This window comes from Lissotriton vulgaris, chromosome 3_1 (assembly GCF_964263255.1).
Source record: "Lissotriton vulgaris chromosome 3_1, aLisVul1.2, whole genome shotgun sequence".
NCBI lineage: Eukaryota > Metazoa > Chordata > Amphibia > Caudata > Salamandridae > Lissotriton > Lissotriton vulgaris.
The window spans coordinates 264,384,736-264,407,916 of NC_141689.1; the positions used below are offsets into that span (position 1 = coordinate 264,384,736).

The 23,181-nt window shown below is 43.6% G+C and overlaps 1 protein-coding gene across 1 annotated transcript in view; it reads left to right on the forward strand.

The window, feature by feature from the left end:
* The window catches only part of DCC (DCC netrin 1 receptor), a 1,223,862-nt gene that overhangs the window by 1,069,535 nt on the left and 131,146 nt on the right, over positions 1–23,181 (forward strand). The window contains exons 13-14 of the mRNA XM_086960395.1: positions 16,324–16,465; positions 21,239–21,349. Of these exons, the coding sequence (XP_086816521.1) occupies positions 16,324–16,465; positions 21,239–21,349 (253 nt within the window). The remainder of the gene's footprint in view (positions 1–16,323; positions 16,466–21,238; positions 21,350–23,181) is intronic.

Here is a 23,181-nt window from a genome sequence, read left to right on the forward strand (position 1 = left end):
TCCAGGCGAGCCCCGCATGCCTCGAGGCCTCGCCTACCGGATGGGCGTATCCGCGGACCTGTGGCATTTCGGGAGTTTCCGGAATGGGGGTAGGTGCCTATTGATTTGTATCTATTTCATGTGACCGTTATTTGGGCGTGGTGGGCAATGAGGCAGACATGTTTAGGGCAGGAATAGGCAACGGAACCTAGCTACCTCGTGGCTTGCCTTGGTGTCAAGCTTGTCTTCCCTCGCCATTTTTACGTTTCTTATTACGGGTTATTTCCAACGTTTCTTATTTTATTTTTAGCGAAGTTGATAACTCCTCAGTGGCCTACTGATTTCGCTCAACTCCTTTTCTTGTATTTTTATGCCATAACCTATTATAAGCTATAGCGACTAGTCCACACTTAATGAACAGGTCCTTATTAGGTGTGCCCTCCAGCGGAGCTGGATGGTTCGACTCTAATAAGCGGTCCGGGCTAAACAGGCTACCAACCAATGGGGAGAAGATAGGCATGACGGATTACAACGGGGACAAAAGTCTGCATTACCTATCTTATCACGGCGGGCAAAGACTAGGCAGAATATTTCTATTCTCCGTTGTTTGGCGGCGGTGAATACCTCAAACGAACCAATACCGAACACTTAATGTACGGTCAATCAAACCAATCAGTGGGGAGAATAAGTGGGCACGAAAAGTTATCGTTACCCACTCTTTCTCTACCTGCAAAGAGAGACCTTGTTCCTCCCTGTTTGCAGACAAAGAATCTCCAGACAATAATCCACGAACGGTAGTTCGGGAAACAGTGGGGGAGAAAGATAAGCACGACGGATTGCAATGGGGACAAAAGTCTGCGTTACCTATCCTTCACTGCTTGCAGAGAGAGAGCCTGTTGTTTTCTCCGTTTGCAGACAGTGAATCTCCAGAGGGTTTCAACAAAGCGTAATACTAGTATTATCCAAAACAATCATTTCACAATTTGTCGCATTTACGCGACCTTACCCGGACCGGACCGTGTGGGCAGTTCTTCGCCTTCCTCCTTCCAGCGCCCGATCGTTCTCTTACTCCATGATTTTACCACAGCAGTCCTGTGGGATTCCAGTCAGGACAGTAGGTCACTCGAGAGAGGTCCGTTCGGAATTGGTGAAGTTCATTCAATCGGCAGCCGGACGAGGGCCCTCTCAAGGCAGGTATACTCCGATCATTTAGATGTTCACCTCATCGTCTGGATCTCTCTCATTGGACCTTATGTCACTGATGGACCCCGCGTTGGGACGCCAATTGTAGAAAAAGAGACCGACATATGCGTCTCCATACTAGTATCGATGCCCGGATGGCTGGCACAAGTCGCCTATTAGTTTCCATTCTGAATAGTTACCAAAAATAAAGAGACGGGCGCTGGGTGCAGGAATCAAGAACAGAGTTTAATTCTCATGAGGAGAGCCAGTCATTTCAGACACGAAACAAGGTGTCATCGGGAGGTGCTCTAACAAGTGAGCTGAGACTCCGTCTTTTATACCTTGCAAAATACTTGGCATTACAAGCAGGACATTGTGTAACAAAAGAAAAGATAACCCCATAATCCTCGTGTCAATCCTACCCCACATGTGTTCACAATAGGGACCCTTGACCTGCTGATAGGAGAGGGGGCAATGACGCAGCTGAATGTTCCGCTGATTATTAGGATGTGTGCGCCTGATCGTAGCCCAGGGGGTGGGGAGACCAGGATCAATAGTGGGTCCTTTGAAGGGGGGTGACTTCATACAATAAAGTGCAGTAAATGGTATCCTCTGGCTCAGGCGATGGCCTCGGACATGTGTGGTCAGTCGGACTCGGGGAAGGGGTCATCAAAGGAGTGGCATTCATGCCGCGTGGACAATCGAGCGCGGAGGGAGTGCTTTGTCAATAGAGGGGCATTCATGGAGGGAAAGGAGGTGTTGGTCAGGCGCGGCCGTGACTCCCAAGGACAGGGTCTTGCAGAAGAAGGTTTATGACTTGTCCATGTGAGGGAGAAGGAGGGGGTCAGGGTGCGCGCAGGGACAGAGTCGCACAGAGAGAGAGAGGTCTTATGACCCGTACATGAGAGAACCGGGACAGTCAGATACAGCTGGGGTGGGGGTTATGTCAGCTGAGGCGAAGGATGCTTTTTCAAGAGGGAAATGGGGGGTTTTGCGTGGGTCAAGCAGAAGGGCTGCCTTTCGGGGCAGGGTCGCGCAAAAGGAGAGGGTTTCATGGTTTATGCACGAGAGAGAGAGTTCGAATACACGCAGAAGGGAAGCCGGTGAGCCTAATCTTAGGCGGGCAAAAGGCCAGGGTGCCTAAAATGGCTGTCATGTACACAGGAGTACAGGCCTTTGCTGGCAGTGGGATGTAGTTAATGCTTTACGGTATTCATGGTATGCGCAGGGAGAGGAGTGGGAAAAAGGGAAATGAATGCTGTTTATGTACATCAAGTTCTTCAATTTGCACACATGTATGTGACATTTTGGGAAAGTTAAAACAGATAAGGGTAGTGGGCGATAAACGGTCCCTTGTTGAAGGTGTGAGCGCCAGTTGGTGGGTTTCGGCTGTGCAACAAACTGTATAAACTCATAGTTTGCGTAGTGCTTGCCACGCGAGCTTACAAGATACACCAGGGTGTAATCAGCCATTTTGAGAGTAGGACAGATCACTTTCTGGTGGGCTTCATTCCAATATTAAGACATTGCCGCTCCCCCGCTGTCTTTGTACTGCATCTACGTCACCTGTTCAAAGACCCAAACTTCAAATACAACAAGCGCTTTGCACGCGCACTGCAAGGAATGTGAGGTATGCAGCTGGCACCCGGCCGCACTGCTGCTCGCTCCCGAGTTTCCTAGGCCAGGAGAGAGAGAAGGCTGGACATGCACCCGCCTTTTGCCAATTGCGTGCTGTCTTCCTTAGAAAGACGCACGCAAATGTCAATAGCGTGTGAGCAAAAAGAAAAAAGCACATGCACAAGCATGGGGTCCAAGTTTAAAGTCCGTACTAGAAGCCTCACAGAGCAGTGCATGCGCGCTGGCTCAGGCGAGACCTAAAAACGGAAACTGCTTTCATGTGATTAAAAGCTCTGCATAACACCAGGGTCTCCTTTGGACACAGCAGAAATAAACACACAGCAGCAAGTTGTGACTGATGAGAACCAATGACGACTTATGGGTGTGCCGAGAGCCACTGGAACTGATGTGTTTGTTTGCTAGAAGTGTAGGTTGCTGGCTGTTTTACTTGTATGTATGTATGTCTGTATGTGTGTACATATGTCATGGCACTGCTGTCACTACTCCCATGTTCGGTACACCACCAAGCCTGACACCTTCTGGAGGCCTCATGGGCACATTAAACACCTACTCAAAGACATATACTGGATATTCTGCTGTACTGAAGAATGTCCTACTTTTGGAGAAAGCAGGTACAGTTTTGCTGCAATACAAGTAATTATCTTTTGGCAGAAAGGATAGGTAAATACTTCTATAAATGAGGTAGAGCTATTGGCATTGTAAATGACAATGTCTTTTACCCATTTTTTATGGTGGAGTGGATTTATTTTATTTATTTGAAAGTTTTATATAGCGCGAACCAAATCCTTGCGGGTATCAGAGCGCTATACAGGGTAGATGTCATAGTTACATAAATACAAAGAAAATAACATAAGGATCAATGCTGGTCAATGATAGTATACATTTCCTAACATAGCTACATGGGTGTAAGGTACATAACAAAACATTCAAAGTATAGCAGGCAAAATATAGATACAGTATCCAGGAAACCTGGTTGGACAATGGACAGTAAAATGTTCTATGTAGAAGATACGTTGAGTAGCAATATAACAGTAGACCATGCTCAAGCGAATTTAGCCATGAGAAGCGATTTCACTTACTTTTTGAAAGATGCCGTAGAGGGATTAAGTCTTGTTTCTGGGGGTAGAGCATTCCATATTCTGGGCGCCATCCCTGTAAAGGTTCTGGTATATGTTTTCTTCTTGTTGAATCTTTGCAGTTTCAGTAGAAGGTTTTTAGCACTTCTTGAAGATCTGACACCACATGAGGGCGCCAGTTTCTGTACCAAATAGCTAGGTGCGTTGTGGTGAATGGTTTTATGGGTCCTACAGCTATTTTCAGATGTATGTGGCGTGGAGTGGAATTATGTGGGTTGGAATGGAATTGTTAATTGTTTAATTGAGTGGTGTGGATTTGTGTAGTAGAATCATGTGGCATTGATTGCAGTTGAATCATGTGCATGGTAATTATGTGGTATTCAGTGTACTGGAATTATGTGGAGTGTGTTTGTGTGTCATGCAGTGTAAATATGTGGAATGGTATTTTGTGTTGTGGAGTGGTATGTAGTGGAGTTTAATTATGTGGTATGCTGTTGAATTTTGTGACATTATGTGGAATTCTGGTGTGTGGATTGGTTGTATGTGGTGGGTTTTGTAATTGTGATTGTGAGTTGAAATGTGTATTTTTTGTCACATTATGTGGTGTGGATGAAAATGTGCGCAGTTGAATTGTATGGTGTGAAACTGTGTGTTATTGATTGAAATTATGTGGATGGAATATGTGGCATGGTGTGTAGTGTAATTAAGTGGATTGTTGTATGTGATACAGAGTGGTTTATTTGGGGTGTATTTATGTGGTTTTGATTAGAGTTTAATTATGTGGAGTTGAATAATGCTGCCTTCAGTGGTATTATGTGATCACAGATCATCTCCTCTGCCTGCTTCCTCACTCTGTGCCAGCAACGTAAGATCTTCAAGTAGCTACACCTAAACACACGACTCCCCGTAACCCAGGGCCTCATCACCTGCCGACCAAACTACGGCAACACCTTCTACGTAGGAATCACCTCACACCTTCTACAGAGACTTCAGACCATACAGAACGCTGCAGCCAGACTCCCTCTTGGCCTTCCCCGAAAAGCCCACATCACACCCAACCTCAGGCAACTCCACTGGCTCCCCGTACAGCAGTGCTTTAAATGGAAATATAGAAGTGCAATAATCCGTAACGGAGTATATTCTTGCTTCTGAGAAGTGCCGGTACTCTCCAATTAAAAGTGTTACTTTTTTCTTGAGAAGTGCAGGTACTCTCCCTCTCAAAATAAAAAAAGTGCTGGTACTCAGTCCCGGACAGTATCGGCCCATTTAAAGCACTGCCGTACAGATAAGATGCCAATTCAAGCTGCACACAAGGCTGTACACACTTTTCTCCTTCGATAGCACAACTTCCGAATCACAGACTTGTGTCTCCAGTAGCAACCTCCAAACAGGACAAAGTAGCCCTCGGAGAATAACTTCTTTTCAAAATCTGTGCAAGGCCGAGATCTTTATCAACTTGAGACTTGAGACTTCCTAGAATGTGAAACATTTCAGAGTGGTAATAGATAAGTCTCTCAAATCTTTATGCTCCCTATTCCTTATCTCTATCACAAATCTTCATTTCCTAGTGCTAACATTTTTCCAGTGGATATAGGCAGTCATCACCAGCACTCATTTTTGGAGACTTTTACTTTTTTTTAATTGTCAGATTTTGACCTGGAGCAAGACAGAGAATATCTGAAAAGGGAGAATTTTAGAAAAACAGTGACAAATGGAAAAAGCAGGGATGAAATAAAACCTGAAAAATTGAGATAATGAGACAGAAAACATAGACTAGTGTAAGAAATAGGTATGAGGAAAAATAACAACTAGGCAACCTTGGTTGGCATTTGGCAACCCCTAGCATTCATCAGCAGCGGTGATCTGCTGCCAGGTGCATCTGCACTTATGCATCTTTTAGTTTTTTAAAAATTAAAAGGCATAGCCATGTAGGGTAAAACAAAACGTTCTCCCTACCCAGTCCTGCATCACTAACATCAACATTCAGGAATGATTCTATAACGATGTCTATGGATTTGTGTCCTATTGTGACATTGTTCACCAGAAAACCTTTGTAAGCATTCGCACTCCCCACTTCATCCATGTCTTCATCCATGTCTGAGAAACTACACTCAGAAGGAGGAGTGTGATTTCAAAATTCTAAGGCGGTAAAAAATGTGCATCTCACAAGGTTAGTTTTGCAGAATAGGCAGATCAGCCTGGATGAATTGATCATAATAATGATGGACTGGCATAAGCTGATGGAAACAAATGTGGTAGTGGGAGTCATGGCACAGGAAACTAACTCGGGAGAAAGTGGTCCATCTCCGAATGGAATGTTAACCTAAGGTGGAGGATGGGTAAGTAGCTTTGAAGGTTGAGGAGGAGGTCCATTACCGTGCTCGAGATGAGAAATAACCCCTCTTCGAAATGTGATCATTTGGGGGTTTTATGCAACCAACATACTTCTTCCAGGAAATTGGTGTTGTCCAGTTGCTTGCTGAATTGAGTTTCTCTCTTACAGATACAATTGGACCCATCTAAAAATTGTGGCTGAACAAACTGAGTGTGATTCACTTTTGTAGCAAGAGTCGAAGAAAACCATAGAAATGAATAGTGCTCGAGATGTGTGTTGCATCATTGTGCGGATGACCTCAGTGGCTCTATTTGTGCTTCTGGTATGGCTCAAGCATAGGAAATGAATCGTCCCACGACTGCTTAGTTTCAGTTGGGGGTTGCTGGTGGATCACACCAGCTCTCATTTTTAGGGACCGGCAGTATTGTTTCCTCACCAGATATTTACTGAGTCCAAGAGAGGTAAAAACAAAGGTTAAGCAGGGAGGAATAAAAATATGAAAAATGTCACCAAATGATAAAGCAGGAACCTGCAAGAGCAAGATAAAGGGATATAGAGTGTCTGGGAGTGGATCAAAGAGGTTTGAGGTGGATTCAAGAGTATGCAGCCTTGCTATTTTGTGTGCCGACATTTAATAGCACCAGCCTGGGACTTCTGAAACAGAGATTTGGGCTACGGCACTTACTCTTTTACAAATTAGGTACTGCACCCCCCATCCACTTGTGCATTATTAATAGTTTTTAAAAGAGATGGTACATTCCAAGTGAACTTTAAAATTTCTCTAAATTGCATATAGAGGAATAAAACTGTAAGGAATGTATTAGTGAACTGCATAAAGCGTCATTAATTTAGTTTTTTTAATTTAGTTGGTGGCTAAATTTTATGATTCAGTATTTAATCTTGCAGATGCATTAGTGGAATGTTAGAGCACACTGTCTGGATAATAAAGGAGACTCATTTGGTTGTATTTTGCATATTATTGAAATCAACATCACCTAGCCTGGAGTATGCTCTTGCTGAATTTAAAATGATTAATAAGCTGTGCACTACTTTTGTTCTGAATCGAAGAATTCAGAAGTTGTCTCTGGGTTAAAGTGCGATGTTTGCTGTCAGTCAAAAAAATATGCTGTCCATGGCATTGTGAAGAATAAAAACAAATGTGACAGATCCTTGAATTGTCCTTAGCCGCTGGTAACTAGTCAGTCTGGATTCCAGTCCATCGTTGTTTGTCCACTGTGCCACCTCAGATTAGACCCAGCTATATGCAAATCAGCCCTGGTCCTGCTTCAGTGGGAGTAGTCCAGTCCAAACCCCCAGGCCAGGTTCTCTCTGAACCAGAACATGTGCAACCCAAGAGCAGTTTCAGCCTATTTGGGCCTCTTCAGTCAGGTGCAGCCTTGTTCCAGTGGCACAGTGAGCACTGCCTCCATGGTATTGGGAGCTTACTGAGAATTGCCATAGTACTGAGAATTAACCCCTTCGATGCTCATGACGAGCTGGCATTCTGAAAATTTCAGCACAGGAGGGAAATCTGCTTAGCAGCCAAGGTGTTAAAGCCGAAAATAGGATTTTTCATTATGGGGCATCAAATGTACCCAACAGTTTAAGCAGGGCATGCACTACTGTATTGTGCCAGTCAGTCATCCATCAAAAGTCATCTAGGAGGTGCAGATGGGTTTTTTTTTGGCATTGGCATAGCACTTACTAACTGTGACGAGGTGCTGTAGTGCTTTGCAGACTGGTAGCACACTACTCAGTGGATACCCAATGTTAGTAATTGAGCCAAGCATGAGCATTTGTGGCTGGTGCAGGTAAGAGCGGTGAGCCAGAGAGGGGCGGGAGGGGTGGTGGGGGGGAGGGGGTAAGTAAAGCCATCAGACGACAACAAGGGGGAAAACATTAAAAATAAAACCACTTATCTTGCGCTCGCCGCATCGCCGATTTTGCAATGTGACGAGCACAAGGTAAATGGTTTTCTTTTTTATTTTTTTATTTTCCCTCGTCGTCTGTCGACTTCACCCCCACATCCCCTGCCTCCGCCTCACCACTCTTAACCTGCACCGGCCGGTACTGCTCATAAGCTTGATCAAACTGTGCCCATTCAAAGTCATGCAGGTATGTGCACGTTTCTGCACATACACAAGCGAATGTTGGCTCCACGCCAACAAGGTAATGAGATGCTTTAACATTTTGATGGCATAACTAAATAACTTAGGTAATCGCTAGTATAATTGAATCACGTCTTCAGCTCCAGAGACATTGCTCCGATACCCCTTTGAAAACAAGGGTATATATTTGTGTTTCTTCCATGAATGCTCGAAAACCTGCTGTGCAGGGGAATTGTTCGCTTGCAGAGGGTGGGAGGTGGTGCAGCCCTGGAGCCCAGATATTTCCCTCGCGGTGCTCAGTTATCCAATAGAGCGAGCACCAGGGACTGGCTTCTATTTTTCTTCTGTAAAGAGAATGCGTCCCAGCACTTCCCAGCCCTGGGCATTGATTTCCTAGAAGCGAGCAGGTCACGTGTTAAGTACTATTAATATAAATCCTAGCTGCAGTGAGTGTCCCGCAGCAGGGTCCATGGAGACTAGATGGGGCCGATAGTGACCTGTTACAGGCGGTCTCAGCCGAGGGACTGGGGATATGTGGTGAATACATTACCGTCACACATAACATGACCTTCTACATTAGGAGCTCAAGAACTGACAGGTGCCTTTCCAGGCACTAAATGGGTTGCATCATTTCCACTAGAAGCATTACAGTGGAGGACAAAGTAATAGGACAGAGAATAAGATTATTGAATCAGTGTGTGCAGGATTCAGTGAGTCAGAGTGAGACTGACTCCTCGTGTGTGAATATAAGTCATTCAGTGTTAGCAGAAGAGGCTAAAGAATGACAGGCAGAGTGGGTTGGTGTCTAAATCAAATCTGACCCAAAATTTGAAGCATGAAGTTGTGTAAATCAAATAAGACTAGTTTCCACTCACTCCTCGAGACACAACAGCTCCAAGATTTGGCACACATGTTATTGCAGATAATAGCAGGGAGTTCCTGCTGGTGATTCAATACTATTCACTTTGCAAAAGACATTTGTTGCTTTAAGGACTTTGGTCAAAATATACAGCTGAACAGTTCTTAATTTGAGCTATTGTTTTCCGGTGCTCAGGACCGGTACTTGATAGTCAACACCGGGGCCTGTGACAGTCTGCCACAAGGTGGCGATGTCAGGCTAATTTAGAGATAGCCACAGAGTTAATTATTGCAGCCGAAGCCCTTCTTATAGATTTGGGGCTTGAAATAGTCAGAATTATCAAACTTGCAGGAATGTGACAACCAGAAGTTGTGTTGTTACTACTTTTGGCACCATGACTAGAGCCCTGGCATTTACTTTTTTACAAATTAAGCGCTCCTGCTGAGGTACGCATCATAGCAGAAAATACACCTCCAAATGATGCACTTGCAATGGGATGTGACTCTACTACCATCTTCATCAGGACTTAAAGGTGAGGAGTTAGTGGATTTCAGCAAATAATGAACACAACCAGCTGATTGTATCACCTTCGAAGCGTGGTGGTGGGGTTCACTCGTGTGTGACAATAGATGTGGATGGTGCTGTAGACTCACCATGCTCCATAGTTAGAATTCTGTTGAAATTGTGGGAGTCCTAGAGTTCGAGGTCATCTACCCCGAGGTCAGTGCAAACCACAGTGTGGTACTGCGTAAGAGTTCACGTGCCAGCATGTAAAATAAAAAAATGTAAATCCGTATTTGTAAAGCACAAACTACTCACCCTTATGTGTTTCAAGGTGCAGGGGCTCTCGTGGAAATTAAGTGAGCTATTGCCCAGAGTCACATGGTGCTGAGCTGAGCTGCCGCCGGAGGCCGAACAGTGAACCCTGTGCTCCGAAGGCAGCTGCCCTGGCCGCTGCACCACACCTCTCCACCTGTACATAGAGAGCACGCTGTTAGAAGCCCAAGATGAAGCGAGGAGTGCACACCTGAATCAGGCAGACACATTTGAAAGGATCTATTATCTCACTATAAACCAACAGAAGCTTGAAGACTGGGTACTACTTTCAGCATGACATATGCTACTGCAAAATACAATTTTCGAGGGTAACAGGCCTGAACAGCATCAAGTAAATTGGAGTTCTCCAATCCGTATTGGACTATCAGCTCTACCACTTCATCAAGGTGGCATCAAGGCAGACTGGTAGGATGCGGTAGAGTTACCAAAGCTTAAAAAGTAAATATTGATCAATTACCTCATCCTTGGCAATTCAAAGCATTTGAGCATTAGAAATGAAATTGAGACCAAACAAATATTAAAAGTGCAATGCACACATTCTGACAACCTAATATACAGTAATAAATAAGGGTTTACACAGAATTAACATTTGAGTTAGATTTTGAGTCCAGAAGAAATTAGGAACTTCAATGCTACAATTTATTTATGATACTAATACCTGTGACAGTGTTAATATCATAGTGTCAATCCAAATAGCTGACTAACATATCCACATTTATATTTCACTATACTAATTCACCACTAATCCTTTATAGGTTCCGCAGCAGGGCGCTACTCACCAAAAAAGTGCACTATATAAATACAATTGCAATACAATACAACATACTGTGTGCGTTGGAAATAATAAGACCTCTTGGTTCAACGATGATCTCAAGAAGTCCAAGAAACTCTGCCGTTCCCTTGAAAAGGCTTGGAAAAAAGACCCAACCACCAGCACCAAGGACACCTTCAAAAGCGCCACCCGCACTCACCACCAACTGACCCGAAAAGCCAAGAAAACAGCATTCAAAGATCGACTTGACAACAACGCCCACAAGAGCAAGGAACTTTTCAACATTGTCAAGGAATTTTCTAATCCCTCGGCCAACTCCAACGACATCACCCCATCTCAAGCCCTCTGCGACTCCCTAGCCTCATTTTTCCACAACAAGATCGCAGAAATCCACAACAGCTTTGACAACCAACCCGGAAACCAACCCACCCTACCATTTGCTGATCATCCTCCCCCCGTGAACACCCTTAACAACTGGAACCCAATCTCCACTGAGGACACCATCCGGCTGATGAATTCCATCCACTCAGGATCCCCCACAGACCCATGTCCTCACCACATATTCAACAAAGCAGACTCCGTTATAGCACCACACCTCCGAGACGTCATCAACTGCTCCCTCAACTCCGCCACCTTCCCGGAAGACTGGAAACACGCTGAACTCACCGCCCTCCTGAAAAAACCAACAGCAGACCCCACCGAACTCAAAAATTACCGCCCCATCTCGCTTCTTCCATTCCCGGCCAAAGTCATCGAAAAGGCTGTCAACAACCAGCTCGCCGCCTTCCTCGAAGCCAACAAATCCCTCGACTCCTCACAATCTGGCTTCCGAGCTAAACACAGCACTGAGACCGCCCTCATCGCAGCAACCGACGACATTCGAACTCTACTGGACAATGGAGACACAGTCGCCCTCATCCTCCTTGACCTCTCTGCAGCTTTCGACACAGTCTGCCACAGCACCCTTTTACAACGCCTCAATAACATCGGAATCCAAGGAAAAGCACTTGAATGGATCACCTCGTTCCTCACCGGAAGAACCCAGAGAGTCCGCCTTCCTCCATTCAAGTCCGAGGCCTCTGAAGTCATCTGCGGCGTACCACAAGGATCCTCACTCAGTCCCACCCTCTTCAACGTATACATGAGCCCCCTCATGGCCATCGCACGCCAACACAACCTCAACATCATCTCTTACGCGGACGACACTCAACTGATCCTCTCCCTCACCAATGACCCCAGCACCGCCAAAGCTAACCTACACGAAGGAATGAAGGAAGTTGCCGAATGGATGAAACAAAGCCGTCTGAAACTGAACTCAGATAAAACAGAAGTCCTTATCTTAGGTACCTCCCCCTCTGCCTGGGACGACTCCTGGTGGCCAGAAGCCCTTGGAAAAGCACCCATCCCGACAGACCACGCACGAAACCTAGGCGTCATCCTGGATTCTTCACTCTCAATGAACAGACAAGTCAGCGCCGTATCCTCTTCTTGCTTCAACATTCTTCGCATGCTCAGGAAAACATTTCGCTGGATCCCCTCCGAAACGAGGAAAACAGTCACCCACGCTCTGGTCACGAGCCAACTGGACTACGGAAACACCCTCTACGCAGGTACTACCGCAAAACTCCAGAAGAAGCTCCAACGAATCCAAAACGCCTCAGCCAGGCTCATACTAGACATCCCACGCAACGAACACATCTCCGGTCACCTTAAAGACCTCCACTGGCTACCCGTCAATAAGAGGATCACTTTCCGGCTGCTTACCCACGCACACAAATCACTCTACGACATCGGCCTAGATTGCCTCAACTCACGACTGTCCTTCTACACCCCCTCCCGCCAACTACGTTCTTCCAGCCAAGCCCTCGCCACTGTACCTCGCATCAACAAGACCACCATGGGAGGCAGATCCTTTTCATACCTGGCAGCCAAAACATGGAACTCACTCCCCGCGTACCTTCGCCTTACCCAGAACCACCTAGCATTCAGAAAGCAACTTAAAACATGGATATTTGACAAGTAACCCTCCTCCCCTCCCTAAGCGCCCTCCTCCCCTCCCTAAGCGCCTTGAAACCCTCTGGGTATGTAGTGCGCTATACAAATTACATGACTTGACTTGACTTGACTTGATAGTGTGTTTGTGATGTAGCATCCTGAGTTCATAGCAGGACATGTAGTGGTAATGTGCAGAGGCCCAGAGGAGAGTAGGATGACGGCTGTCCAGACAATAGAAATACATTGGGGTTTCAAATCTGATTACTTCAAAAGTACGTAACTTTGTGAAAGTTGTGTTGTGTGCTAAATGCAGACTCAAAGATAATGATATACATGTTGTGCCCTTCCATGTGGATTGAGTTTTGGAGATGGACAAAGAGTATTTCACAGAATAAATAGTGGCTTCTAAAGGATGGAGCAACCACAGAGAAATAGAACCCCCTAGTGGTGGCACTCGCCTCACACCAAAGTGAGACTGCTGAAATGCAATCGTAGAGTCTTACAATGCTGGTGCGTCGCTATTCAGTAACCCAATGACCTTCTGGCCATTACCAACCTCATGTAAGCAGCAATTGACAATGTGCAGTATACACTGATGTACAGGTGAAAAGTAAAACAGTAATGCAACTTTAAACCTGACCTACACATATATATGGCCATGCTGTGACCATCTCTCATTTGGATCCTTTGGATCTGTTCCGACCTTGTAGTTGCATGCCATACGTTTTAGGAAGGACAAACACCAACTGGGAAAAAGACCAATTAATAGTTCATGAGCATGAAGATGAAAATATAAAGAGAATGGCTTGTAATGTAAACTAAAGAGAGTATGGCGAGTCGCAACACACATCTGGTAGTTCTAGGAAGTACTAGATAAAAATTAGGAAGAGACTTAAAATAATTTTAAATGCATGGAACAACATACCAGTGACAGCGACGGAGACATAATAAATAACCATATTGAAAAAGGACTGAGATGGACATACGCATCACACTAGTTATGATGTGTGGTGTGAAAAATTCTAATTATTAACACCGTAAGAAAGGGAATAACTTTTATTATGTCCTTACCCTCATTTTTTCTGTTTGTTTTTACTGGATATAGGACTCGGTACTATGAGACATCTAAGCAGTGTCACAGTGTGTGTGCCTTCTTCTTTAAAGATGTACTGTGTTAGTTGTCACATAATTGGGTTATTTACATTTTCAGTAAGGCCAGGGTGAATGGTGCATAATATGTAACAGTGGCATAGAACATAACAGATAAGGGAGCTTCCGTGTGTATTTACACTAGCCACATATATGACAAAGTGCATGGCTCCAGAGACCACCATTGTACTTTTGCTAGTCTGCAACTTAAAAGTTAAAACTACAGTATCAAGTTGCAAGTTAAAGGTCCTTTGCCATGTAGAAAACCCTACTGTTTCATGTTAGCCCCATTGCTCCTAACATGTACCTTGTACTCACACATAAATTGTAAAAGTTTGGCATGCTAGATATTAAGGAAAATTATATCCCCACTGTGAACAGTTACAAAAGCTGAAACAGGCTCCTGCAGCCAGTGGAGAACAGGGACCAGTTTGGATGGGCATTCTCGGAATGTTTTCATTAAACTGAGATGGGAAGTGCCTCTAAAGGGTTTTGGGATTTAGTGGGAAAGTATCCAGGACTGGGTAAAGGAAAGTCTCTAGTCACAGGGGGGTGCACAGGATAGGACTGACACTGCATAACTACCTCCTCTGGACCTGGAAAACCCACATCTGAAAAGAATCGGACTCTGCCTGACTGCTGCAAGAAGAAGCCCCAAGACTGATGGCCACAGCCAGTGAAAGGAACTGCTTTGCAAGGGTCAAGTTGCAGCTACTGGAATGCACAAGTCAGAAGGTCTCTCGATTCCATGAAGGACTATGTGACCACCATAGTTTAGAGCCCACAGGAATCCTGAATATAGAGAGACATCCAGCCCATAGCCTGTCTTGAGATCCTGGAGCTGTAGAGGTGACCATGAGTGGTGTTTCCAGCACCAAGAACTGATTGAGACTTAGCTCCTGATTCAGATCTCGGCAGACGGGTTACTCTGTCACAACGCTGAGGGATATCCCATCTGCCGAAATATAAATCACATAGAATATAATGGGATTTATATTTTGGCGAATGGGATATCCGTCACCATTGTGGCAGAGTAACCTGACCCATCCTCCGAGATTTAAATCAGGTCCTGTTAGAACCGTGGTCTCTAGTTGGCAGGGGTATGCACCCTAGTCCAAGTAGGGACCACCGCTTCCGACCTGGTAGCTTGGCGCAGAGCAGCAAAGGCGTAACCTCAGAGGCAATGTGTAAAGTATTTGTGCAACACACAACGGCGATGACACAGTAAAAACACTCACAAGAGGAACACCACACCAGTGTTGTATAAGAATAAGAATTTCTTTATCTAAAAGATATGCGAGAACCAAAAGCAGGTAAATCCAGCTCCAGGCAAGATCAATAATGAAAAGGATTCCAGTTTCCAAGCAAGATCAATAATCAATAAGAATGAATCCAGTTCCCAGGCCTGATCAAATCACCAAAAGCTCAGGTGTGCCAAGGGCTCCTGTTGGTAATGTCTTTCTCGCAGTGTCCTTGGATGGCAAAAGTTCACTTGAGGTATGTTCTTATGGTCAAAATTCACTGGGGGAAGGTTCTTAGGCCAAAGTTCCCTTGTAGCGTAATAAGTGTGCCCCTCATAGAAATGATGCTCCCAGCGTAGGAAGTGCAGCTGCCCAGGCGCTGCTGGTAATGCTAAAAAATGCCCCAATGTCAATTACCAAGTAATTATGCCCCAGTAGGCCGGTCAGTGAAGGACGGTTCCCAGCCAAGCACAAAGCTCACACTCCAGGTACCCGTCCAACCCGCACCCCGCCCCCTCGCAGCAGCCTGGTTGCACTGAGGCGTTACCTGGGGTGGTGGTTGCGGGCGCGGGTGCGAGGCTCCTCTCCGCCTGGGGCCTTGGGCTCAGCAGGCGCTGCACGGGTGGGGGTCACGGCAATAGCGTGTCTGCTAGATAGGTATAGCTGGGAATTCAGTTGTCATAAAATCAACAATTTTCCCACGCAAGAGGCAATGCCAAAAACAATTGCAACTTTTCAGAATTTGAATAGCTTTCAATAAATGTTCATGGAAGTTGCAAAAAATAAACATTGTAATTATGCAAACTCCTATCAATGCTGCATGTATGCTACTTATAATTAAGTAGACCTTCATCAATTGCACTGCAGATTAAGCCTTCCATTTCCACCCAAAAATAATTTGAAAAAACAATAAAAAAAGTGACTAATCCTTCATCCAAGAAAGCATTTGTTTTGTTACTAAAGTCACCTGTATTACAGGCCCTGCCCCCATTGTGCTTAACAAAATAATTTATTGCAGTTGCAAATGTGTCGTGCTCTACTTTAGCTTCCGCTCACATGCTTTTATCTCTCTTGTTAGTCATGTTTATATTCAATGTCTGAGTTTGTCGCCTTACTAGCTAACAACGTCTTCCTGCTCTCTTTTGTTTTCAGAGCATCAAAGTGAGCTGGCTTCCGCCGCCATCAGGCACACAAAATGGATTTATTACAGGTTATAAAATACGGCACAAGAAGACGATCCGCCGGGGCGAGATGGAAACTCTGGAGCCAAATAACCTCTGGTACTTGTTCACAGGTCAGTGCTCACATGGCGGAGGCTGGCGAGACTTCCTGAGAAATTAAATGCTTTGGGAATGACGTATCACGTTGAAAGAACATTGATTTTTTCTTCTTTTGACAGGTGACATTTATTGCTCTGACAAGAACAACCTTTATATATTTCATGTTCCTTATTGTCATTCGCTTAACACATTTACTCTTGCAGAATTATTTTCTAAATGCATTTGCACCGCACTCACCGTCTTGGCAGATGGTCCAACAGTGAAATATCACTCTGTGTGCCATTTAGCTAGTCCAGGCCTCACCTGATGTTTTCCATTGAGAAGCATTGGTCACTGTTGACATGATTCAGTCCAATAAAATCGTCATTAAGAATTGTGGGCCTCGGTTACAAAAAAAAGTATAAAATCTGCACCAGCAGCTTATTTTTGCCTGGTTGAAGATTTCTGACGTTATAGATTCCACAAAATAATACCAGGTTATATTTGGAAAGCTGGGACTTTTATTAATTTTGCGGCATATTCCTGGAAAACGTTAATAATTTAAATGTTCTTATCTGGAAATATATACACTGTAGAAGTTGAGTTCTACCTGGAGAGACCACAATCTGTTTATATTTTGGCTTCTACTTTTGACCACTGCTGTAGTGTGAGTCCCCTAAATGGATCTCGTTCACACTAATGCTGGTTGGAAATTGGTTTTAAACTGCTATTTTATTACTCGTGTGTAAGCATGCATGTATCATGTATGTTGGCCCTGGCCCTCTCTGCAGGGTCACTCCCAAACCTTTTGCTTCTACTATCCACTTTTGGGCTGAATTCGTTTTTGTTGGCCTTAAAACTCTGTGCACTTTACCACTGCTAGCCAGTGCAAAAGTGCTTGCGCTCTCTCCTCTAAACATGGTGCAATTGGCTTACACCCAACATTTTAAATTTACTTATAAGTACCTCGTGAGTGGTACTACATGTACCCAAGGCATGTAGATCAAATGCCACTAGTGAGCCCTCAGCACTGATTGTGCCATCCACATTTTAAACATGTGTCAGGCCTATTTGTATTACTTTCATATGAATGTTTTGTGACTTTTAACATTTTTGTCCCGTTGAAGGTATTTTGGAATAATTCAAGACATGTAAGAGTACATACGAGTACTACAGGAGTATTAATTTACCTACTCCGACATGAATCAGCCCCAGAGTTGTTCACATTATATGCATTACATCTAAAATGTGTTAAATTATAACTTTTAATTGGTACGTAACATCGGGTAGGGCACTGTCTGAGTTTCAAACATTTTCTTGAGTCTAAAATTCAGATCTAAGTTAAATGTTACTCAAAATTATTTCTTTATTAAGAATTTGAATGATACGAGCTTTCGGGCATCTACCAGTAATGGAATTAATCCTTGAGCTGCCTTGCAGGGTGACAATAATTGCTGTGGCCCACAGCTGGATACCAAAGCTCCCTCTAGAACTATGGGTGTATTCCTGAAGTGATAACTCCTATGCTGAAGAAAGTGGCAGACTGTCTACTTCAGAGGCAGTTACAATGAACTCAAAATTAAAGTGTTCAAGGATGCTCCCAGCCTGAACAATTGAGAGAGGGCAGACTCTGGTCTTCCTTGCCCATCATAAGGCCCTTTTGAAGTATGAGAGAGAAAGGGAAGCCATGCCCGAGCAGGGACAATCACAGCAGAGGTAATGTGACAAATGTTGGAGAATTTGTCATTTTGAATTGTTGCCATCTTAGTGTGCATGGGTAAGATAGTCAATGTGCTATCCTATGTAAGTGTCAGTTAAAGGTGGATTAATGGGTTGGCCATGCTAAATTGGGGACTGGTCTCACCAACTGCAGTGTTGGTCATCTCTCTTTTTAGCTTCATGGGCAGCCAGGATGGAGTGAGAAGAAGACAGACATTTTGAAGAGAATGGGAAGAAAAAAGATATCAGTTTTATTACGAAATTTAGTTTACACTGGCATATTTTCACATCACTTGTGGCATTTCACGTTATGCTTATTAAGTGAAATGTCTGATATTATGCCATTATGCCACATCGCGTAATTGAGATTTAATTTGGGTAAAAATCACATCACCGTAGCCTAGGAACAACGTGAACAAACTAAGCGCGCGCAGTTGTTTCTCATGTCACTGTGAAAAATAGAGCAAAAAGCCAGACCAGCGTTTCATGTTATAATGAGTAATTTTTGAGGATTTTGTCCAAGATTAGTCTTGTATCTCCGAATTTCAGCTAGATTCTTTCCAGGGCTATTGGCTTATGCTCTCTAATTCTCCCCAAGGAACAGTAGGAAGTAGACGTGTTGCAGTCTGTGGTAGCCTTGCTGTACTGACTCTTAGAGGAATGGGCATTGTGGCAATTGGAGCATCATACTGCCCTGCACACTTGGCATTTGGCAGACAGGCAGTGCCAGTACAGCTTTGGTGGTGTGGGAGTGGCCTGCATAGAAACAAAGGACATCTGGTGGGAGGAGATCTGCAGCTGCAGAGCAAAAGAGAGGATGGGCGTGGAGTAGGCAAAGTGGTCTTCAAAGTGGGAATGACAGGACAGGACGCTGGCACCACCAGATCCTGCACCCCCAGCCAGACAGGAACCCCAGTAATTAGCATAGCAGAGGAGCTGGAAGGGGATAGTTAGCGAAACATAGACATACTAGTTGGTTGGCTTGTCCAGATCTTAACCTTCAGGAGAGAGCTTCTCCATTTTTGTTTTTAAAGGAATAGTGCTTTCTCGGACAATAATATGCCACACTTTAGAGGAAGTTGTCATACCTGAGAGTGCAACCCTCTAACCCATTGGTCAGGGGTGCCCCCCAGCTAGTTACTCAAAAACACTGGATAAATATGGGAGAGGTGCTCTGCAACTCAGATCCCTCACTGAAACTGCAAGAAAAAGGACCGGCCTGCTGGAACCCTGGCCTCTGCCAAGAGGATTGCACCTGTTGAACACTTTGAAACTACAGCCTTAAGATCTTTGTCCAGCTTTGAAAAGTGAAGGAGACAACTCCTTGAAAGAAACAGGTCAAAAGAGCCCCACCATTATCATCTCCAACAAGTAGAAAGCAGCTGACTGCATTCAGCTGGATTTTAAAGGATTTGGCCAAGTGCATTGTGGGAAACATAGCCCCAACTTCCCAATGAGCAACTCAGAGCTTCAAGAACCTTACATTGGTGTTTTGGACACTTGCGAATCCCAGAAGGACCTTCTGGAAGGAGATCCCCAAGTTTGAGAAGGTTTGGAGATTTTTTGTCGAAAAGCTCCATAAGGGGACCGACCTGTCGATGACAGTCAAACCAGCGAGGTCGAAGCTTGACTTGGCTTGAGATTCTGGTTTTCCCCCTAAAGCACCTGGGCTTTTCTTTATTGAAGAGACTTCCAGGATATTGACCAAGGCATCGCTCTAAGGCAAGCTGTCATTGTCAAACCCAAAGCCGGTCTGACGAGGAGCCTTGCTCGATGTGGAGAGGAAAAGCTCCACAAAAGTGATTAAGTCAGAAAGTAAAAACTTGACTGGGCTCTACCCTAAGTGTATCTGGCCTGTACTCCATCGTGGTCAGCCTGAAACTTTGACTTGGTCCCAGTCAAGTGCGACCAGATGTCCCAAAGTGATGCTTTTGGTTTTAGGCAGTACAAAGTGTCTAGTCTTCAAAAATGCATATATCCGGCTCCCTACATTAGATTGTTTGTCATTTGGGTGTCATTTTAATCATACACATATTTCCTATTTTTATAAATTGAGGTTGGAATTTTATTGTGTGTTTTGTTGTACTTATTTAATGTATTGGAGTTTTTAAGTGCTTTACACACCTACCTCCTAAGTTAACCAATTACCAAGGATTGAGCAAGGGAGTAATTTCTTGTGGCCTTGACTGGATCTTATATTGTGATTGTGGCCTTATTACTAGATGTAGGTAGGTGCCTACTTACCTCTACTAATTAACCAGATTCCAACACACTGGGTTTGACCTCTGGATGAGCTTTCTCCTAGTTGGAGCTATTAAAATCAATACCTCTGCTAGTTAGGTCAACAAATATAGATACAGGAAATATGCCTCCAATATTTGAAATTTTTGCTGATGTGCCAGGAAATGTCATCCAACTATGTAGGAGCATTTCATCAGTTATCCAATAATGGAGGGCATGTTATGCATGCATTCTTTCTTAGATATAGTTGCACCGAATATGGGAGTGGAACTGTAATTGTGAGCTTAGAAACTCTTCAGCAAACATTTTCAGTAAATTCACCAGTGCCAAAGTGAAGATCTGGTGATCGACTGAGCTGAAGCATCCCCATTTTGTATGCACTTGCATACTTTTAAAACGGTGAGGAGAAATGCAGAGGAGGGAGGAAGGAACTTTTTCTTTTGTATGGGAGGAGTCCTATTACTGCCCTCTCCCAAATGTGCTCCCAATTACTTAACAATCACATAGACTTAACATGAACTTTTTCTTCAAAAAATGCATATTCTTCTAGAACAAGGTCTGATACTAATGTAATACTTTCTTTAGCATTGGAACTTTGTTCAACTTTTTTTCATTTTGTAATTTGATTAAGCAAATTGCTTCTGCATGTTACTTCACTGTGAGGTAATAACTCTTAGTGTATTATTTCACATTATAATCATTTAAAAAATCAACAATGACTTGCATGGTTTTAAAGTACATTAGTTTTGCTCTATGGCTCCTTATTACTCTTTTAATTTTAGACCAGCCTTTCATTTATGATGTACACTCGATTATTTCCTGATCATTTTCTTACTTTCTTTTTTTAGGTCTTGAGAAAGGAAGTCAGTACAGTTTTCAGGTATCAGCCATGACAGTGAATGGGACAGGACCCTCCTCTGATTGGTTCACTACTGAAACACCAGAGAATGATCTTGATGGTAAATGATTTTGTATTATTTGTCTTTCAGAATAAAAATGGTGTTTGTTGTTGTTTGTGTAACCAGTCCAGGGGTTTCTTAACATTATGTTCAAGCATGCAACTTGTCATTAGATATATTTTCACTATTTGTAGCAGAGGCTGGCTGTAATTAAACTTTCTTTCATGTATATAACAATATTTGGTTAAAAGCCTTAAAAATGCATACATAGCTATAATGGTGCAGTAGTCAAGAGAGCCATTTTTTTACCGCTTCTGTGTGTTAACGCTTCTAGCAATTTTGAGAAAAAAATCAGAAGTATGCTAAGACTTTCTTAAAAATACTGAGTTTGAGTCACAAAACATTTTGCTGAGACATAGACTTGCTAGCTTGAGTACTCTTTCTTTACTCTAGAAAACAAAAGTAAGCTAGGAGCACTACAAGAGTAAGTCACCCCTACTCATACCATAATATCTATGAATACAGTTCATGTTGTTGTAAAACTATTTTGTCAATGCTTAATTTATATTTCTCTCCTGATTAGGAATTTATTTAAACAGCCGATTGCTTACAGGACATTTGAAGGCAGCTAAAATGTGTTGCCCATGTTTTACCAGACTTCTGTGTGTTGTTATGCTGTTGAAATTGTATGATATAACAAGTTACGTTACATCCGATTTTTATGTATTACTATTACAAAAAATAAAAAAACTGTAATTTATCTTTAAGGTTACCGTTTTTTTTTGTTTTTGCAAATATTTTTCAGTTTATTGAAAACTTTACTCAGTAAGTGTTTTTTGGTTCTGGAACGGACAGTGTACATATAAACCAAGTCCCATGTTCTGATCAAGCTTTCCATACATGAGAGGAGCATTATACAAAGATCTGCCTCGGTCCTGCGGCCACATTACAGAATACAGTGTGTTCTGTTTGTGTTGGGCTCACCTTTTAAAAGATGTGCCCTGCGCAATCAAGGAGTGTGCCATATAATATTGATTATGCTGCTCTGTTATGGGGTCAGCACATTCAAGTGAAATACAGAGTCTTTTAGAAGAAGCTGCTCCACGATTCACTGTGCAAGCAGCATCCTGCCTGCACTTTTTAGGGGATTAGCGATCCTCTTCATGATGGTTGTAGTGAGTGTCTGTACCCAACTGCAAGGGGGTGTAAAAGACCCCTTTTACACCCCCTTGCAGTGGGGCATAGGACCCCCTTTCCCCATCCAGAGGACTGCAATCGGGGGGGGGGGTGCAATAAGACTATCTGTGGGGGTAAATCAGTGCTTTGTTTGTGATTTTGTGAACAGGATGCTACCTATTATAGTTTAAGTGTCAGTCCCTACCATTCCTCCCTGCCCAGAAAGACCCATCAGAATGCAGATGAATGCAGTTGAGTTCTCAGAATGCAGATGAGCCTCACCTTCCTGTGTTTGTGGCTATCTAGTGGGAATGCACAAAGGGTAGTTGTCGTACAGCCCAGACTTATATTGTAAGACACAAAGAGAAGTAAGTACAGAGAAATGTCTACTTTCTAAAAGTGGCATTTCTAAAACAGTAATGTTAAATCCAACTTCACCAGTAAGGAGGATTTATCATTACCATTCCAAGCATATCAAACATGTCAATGCCACTCCTATCTGATGAGGAATTATAGATCAAAAGTGTATTAATGCATTCCAATACCGGCCTATGAGAAGGATAGGCCTCACAGGAGTACAACATAAATTAAATAGGCTGTTTGTCACTACCAGGACATGTAAAACATACAAGTACATGTCATACCTTCTACTTACATGGCACCCTGCCCTTTGGGTTACTTAGGGCCTACCTTAGGGGTGGCTTAGCTATAATAAA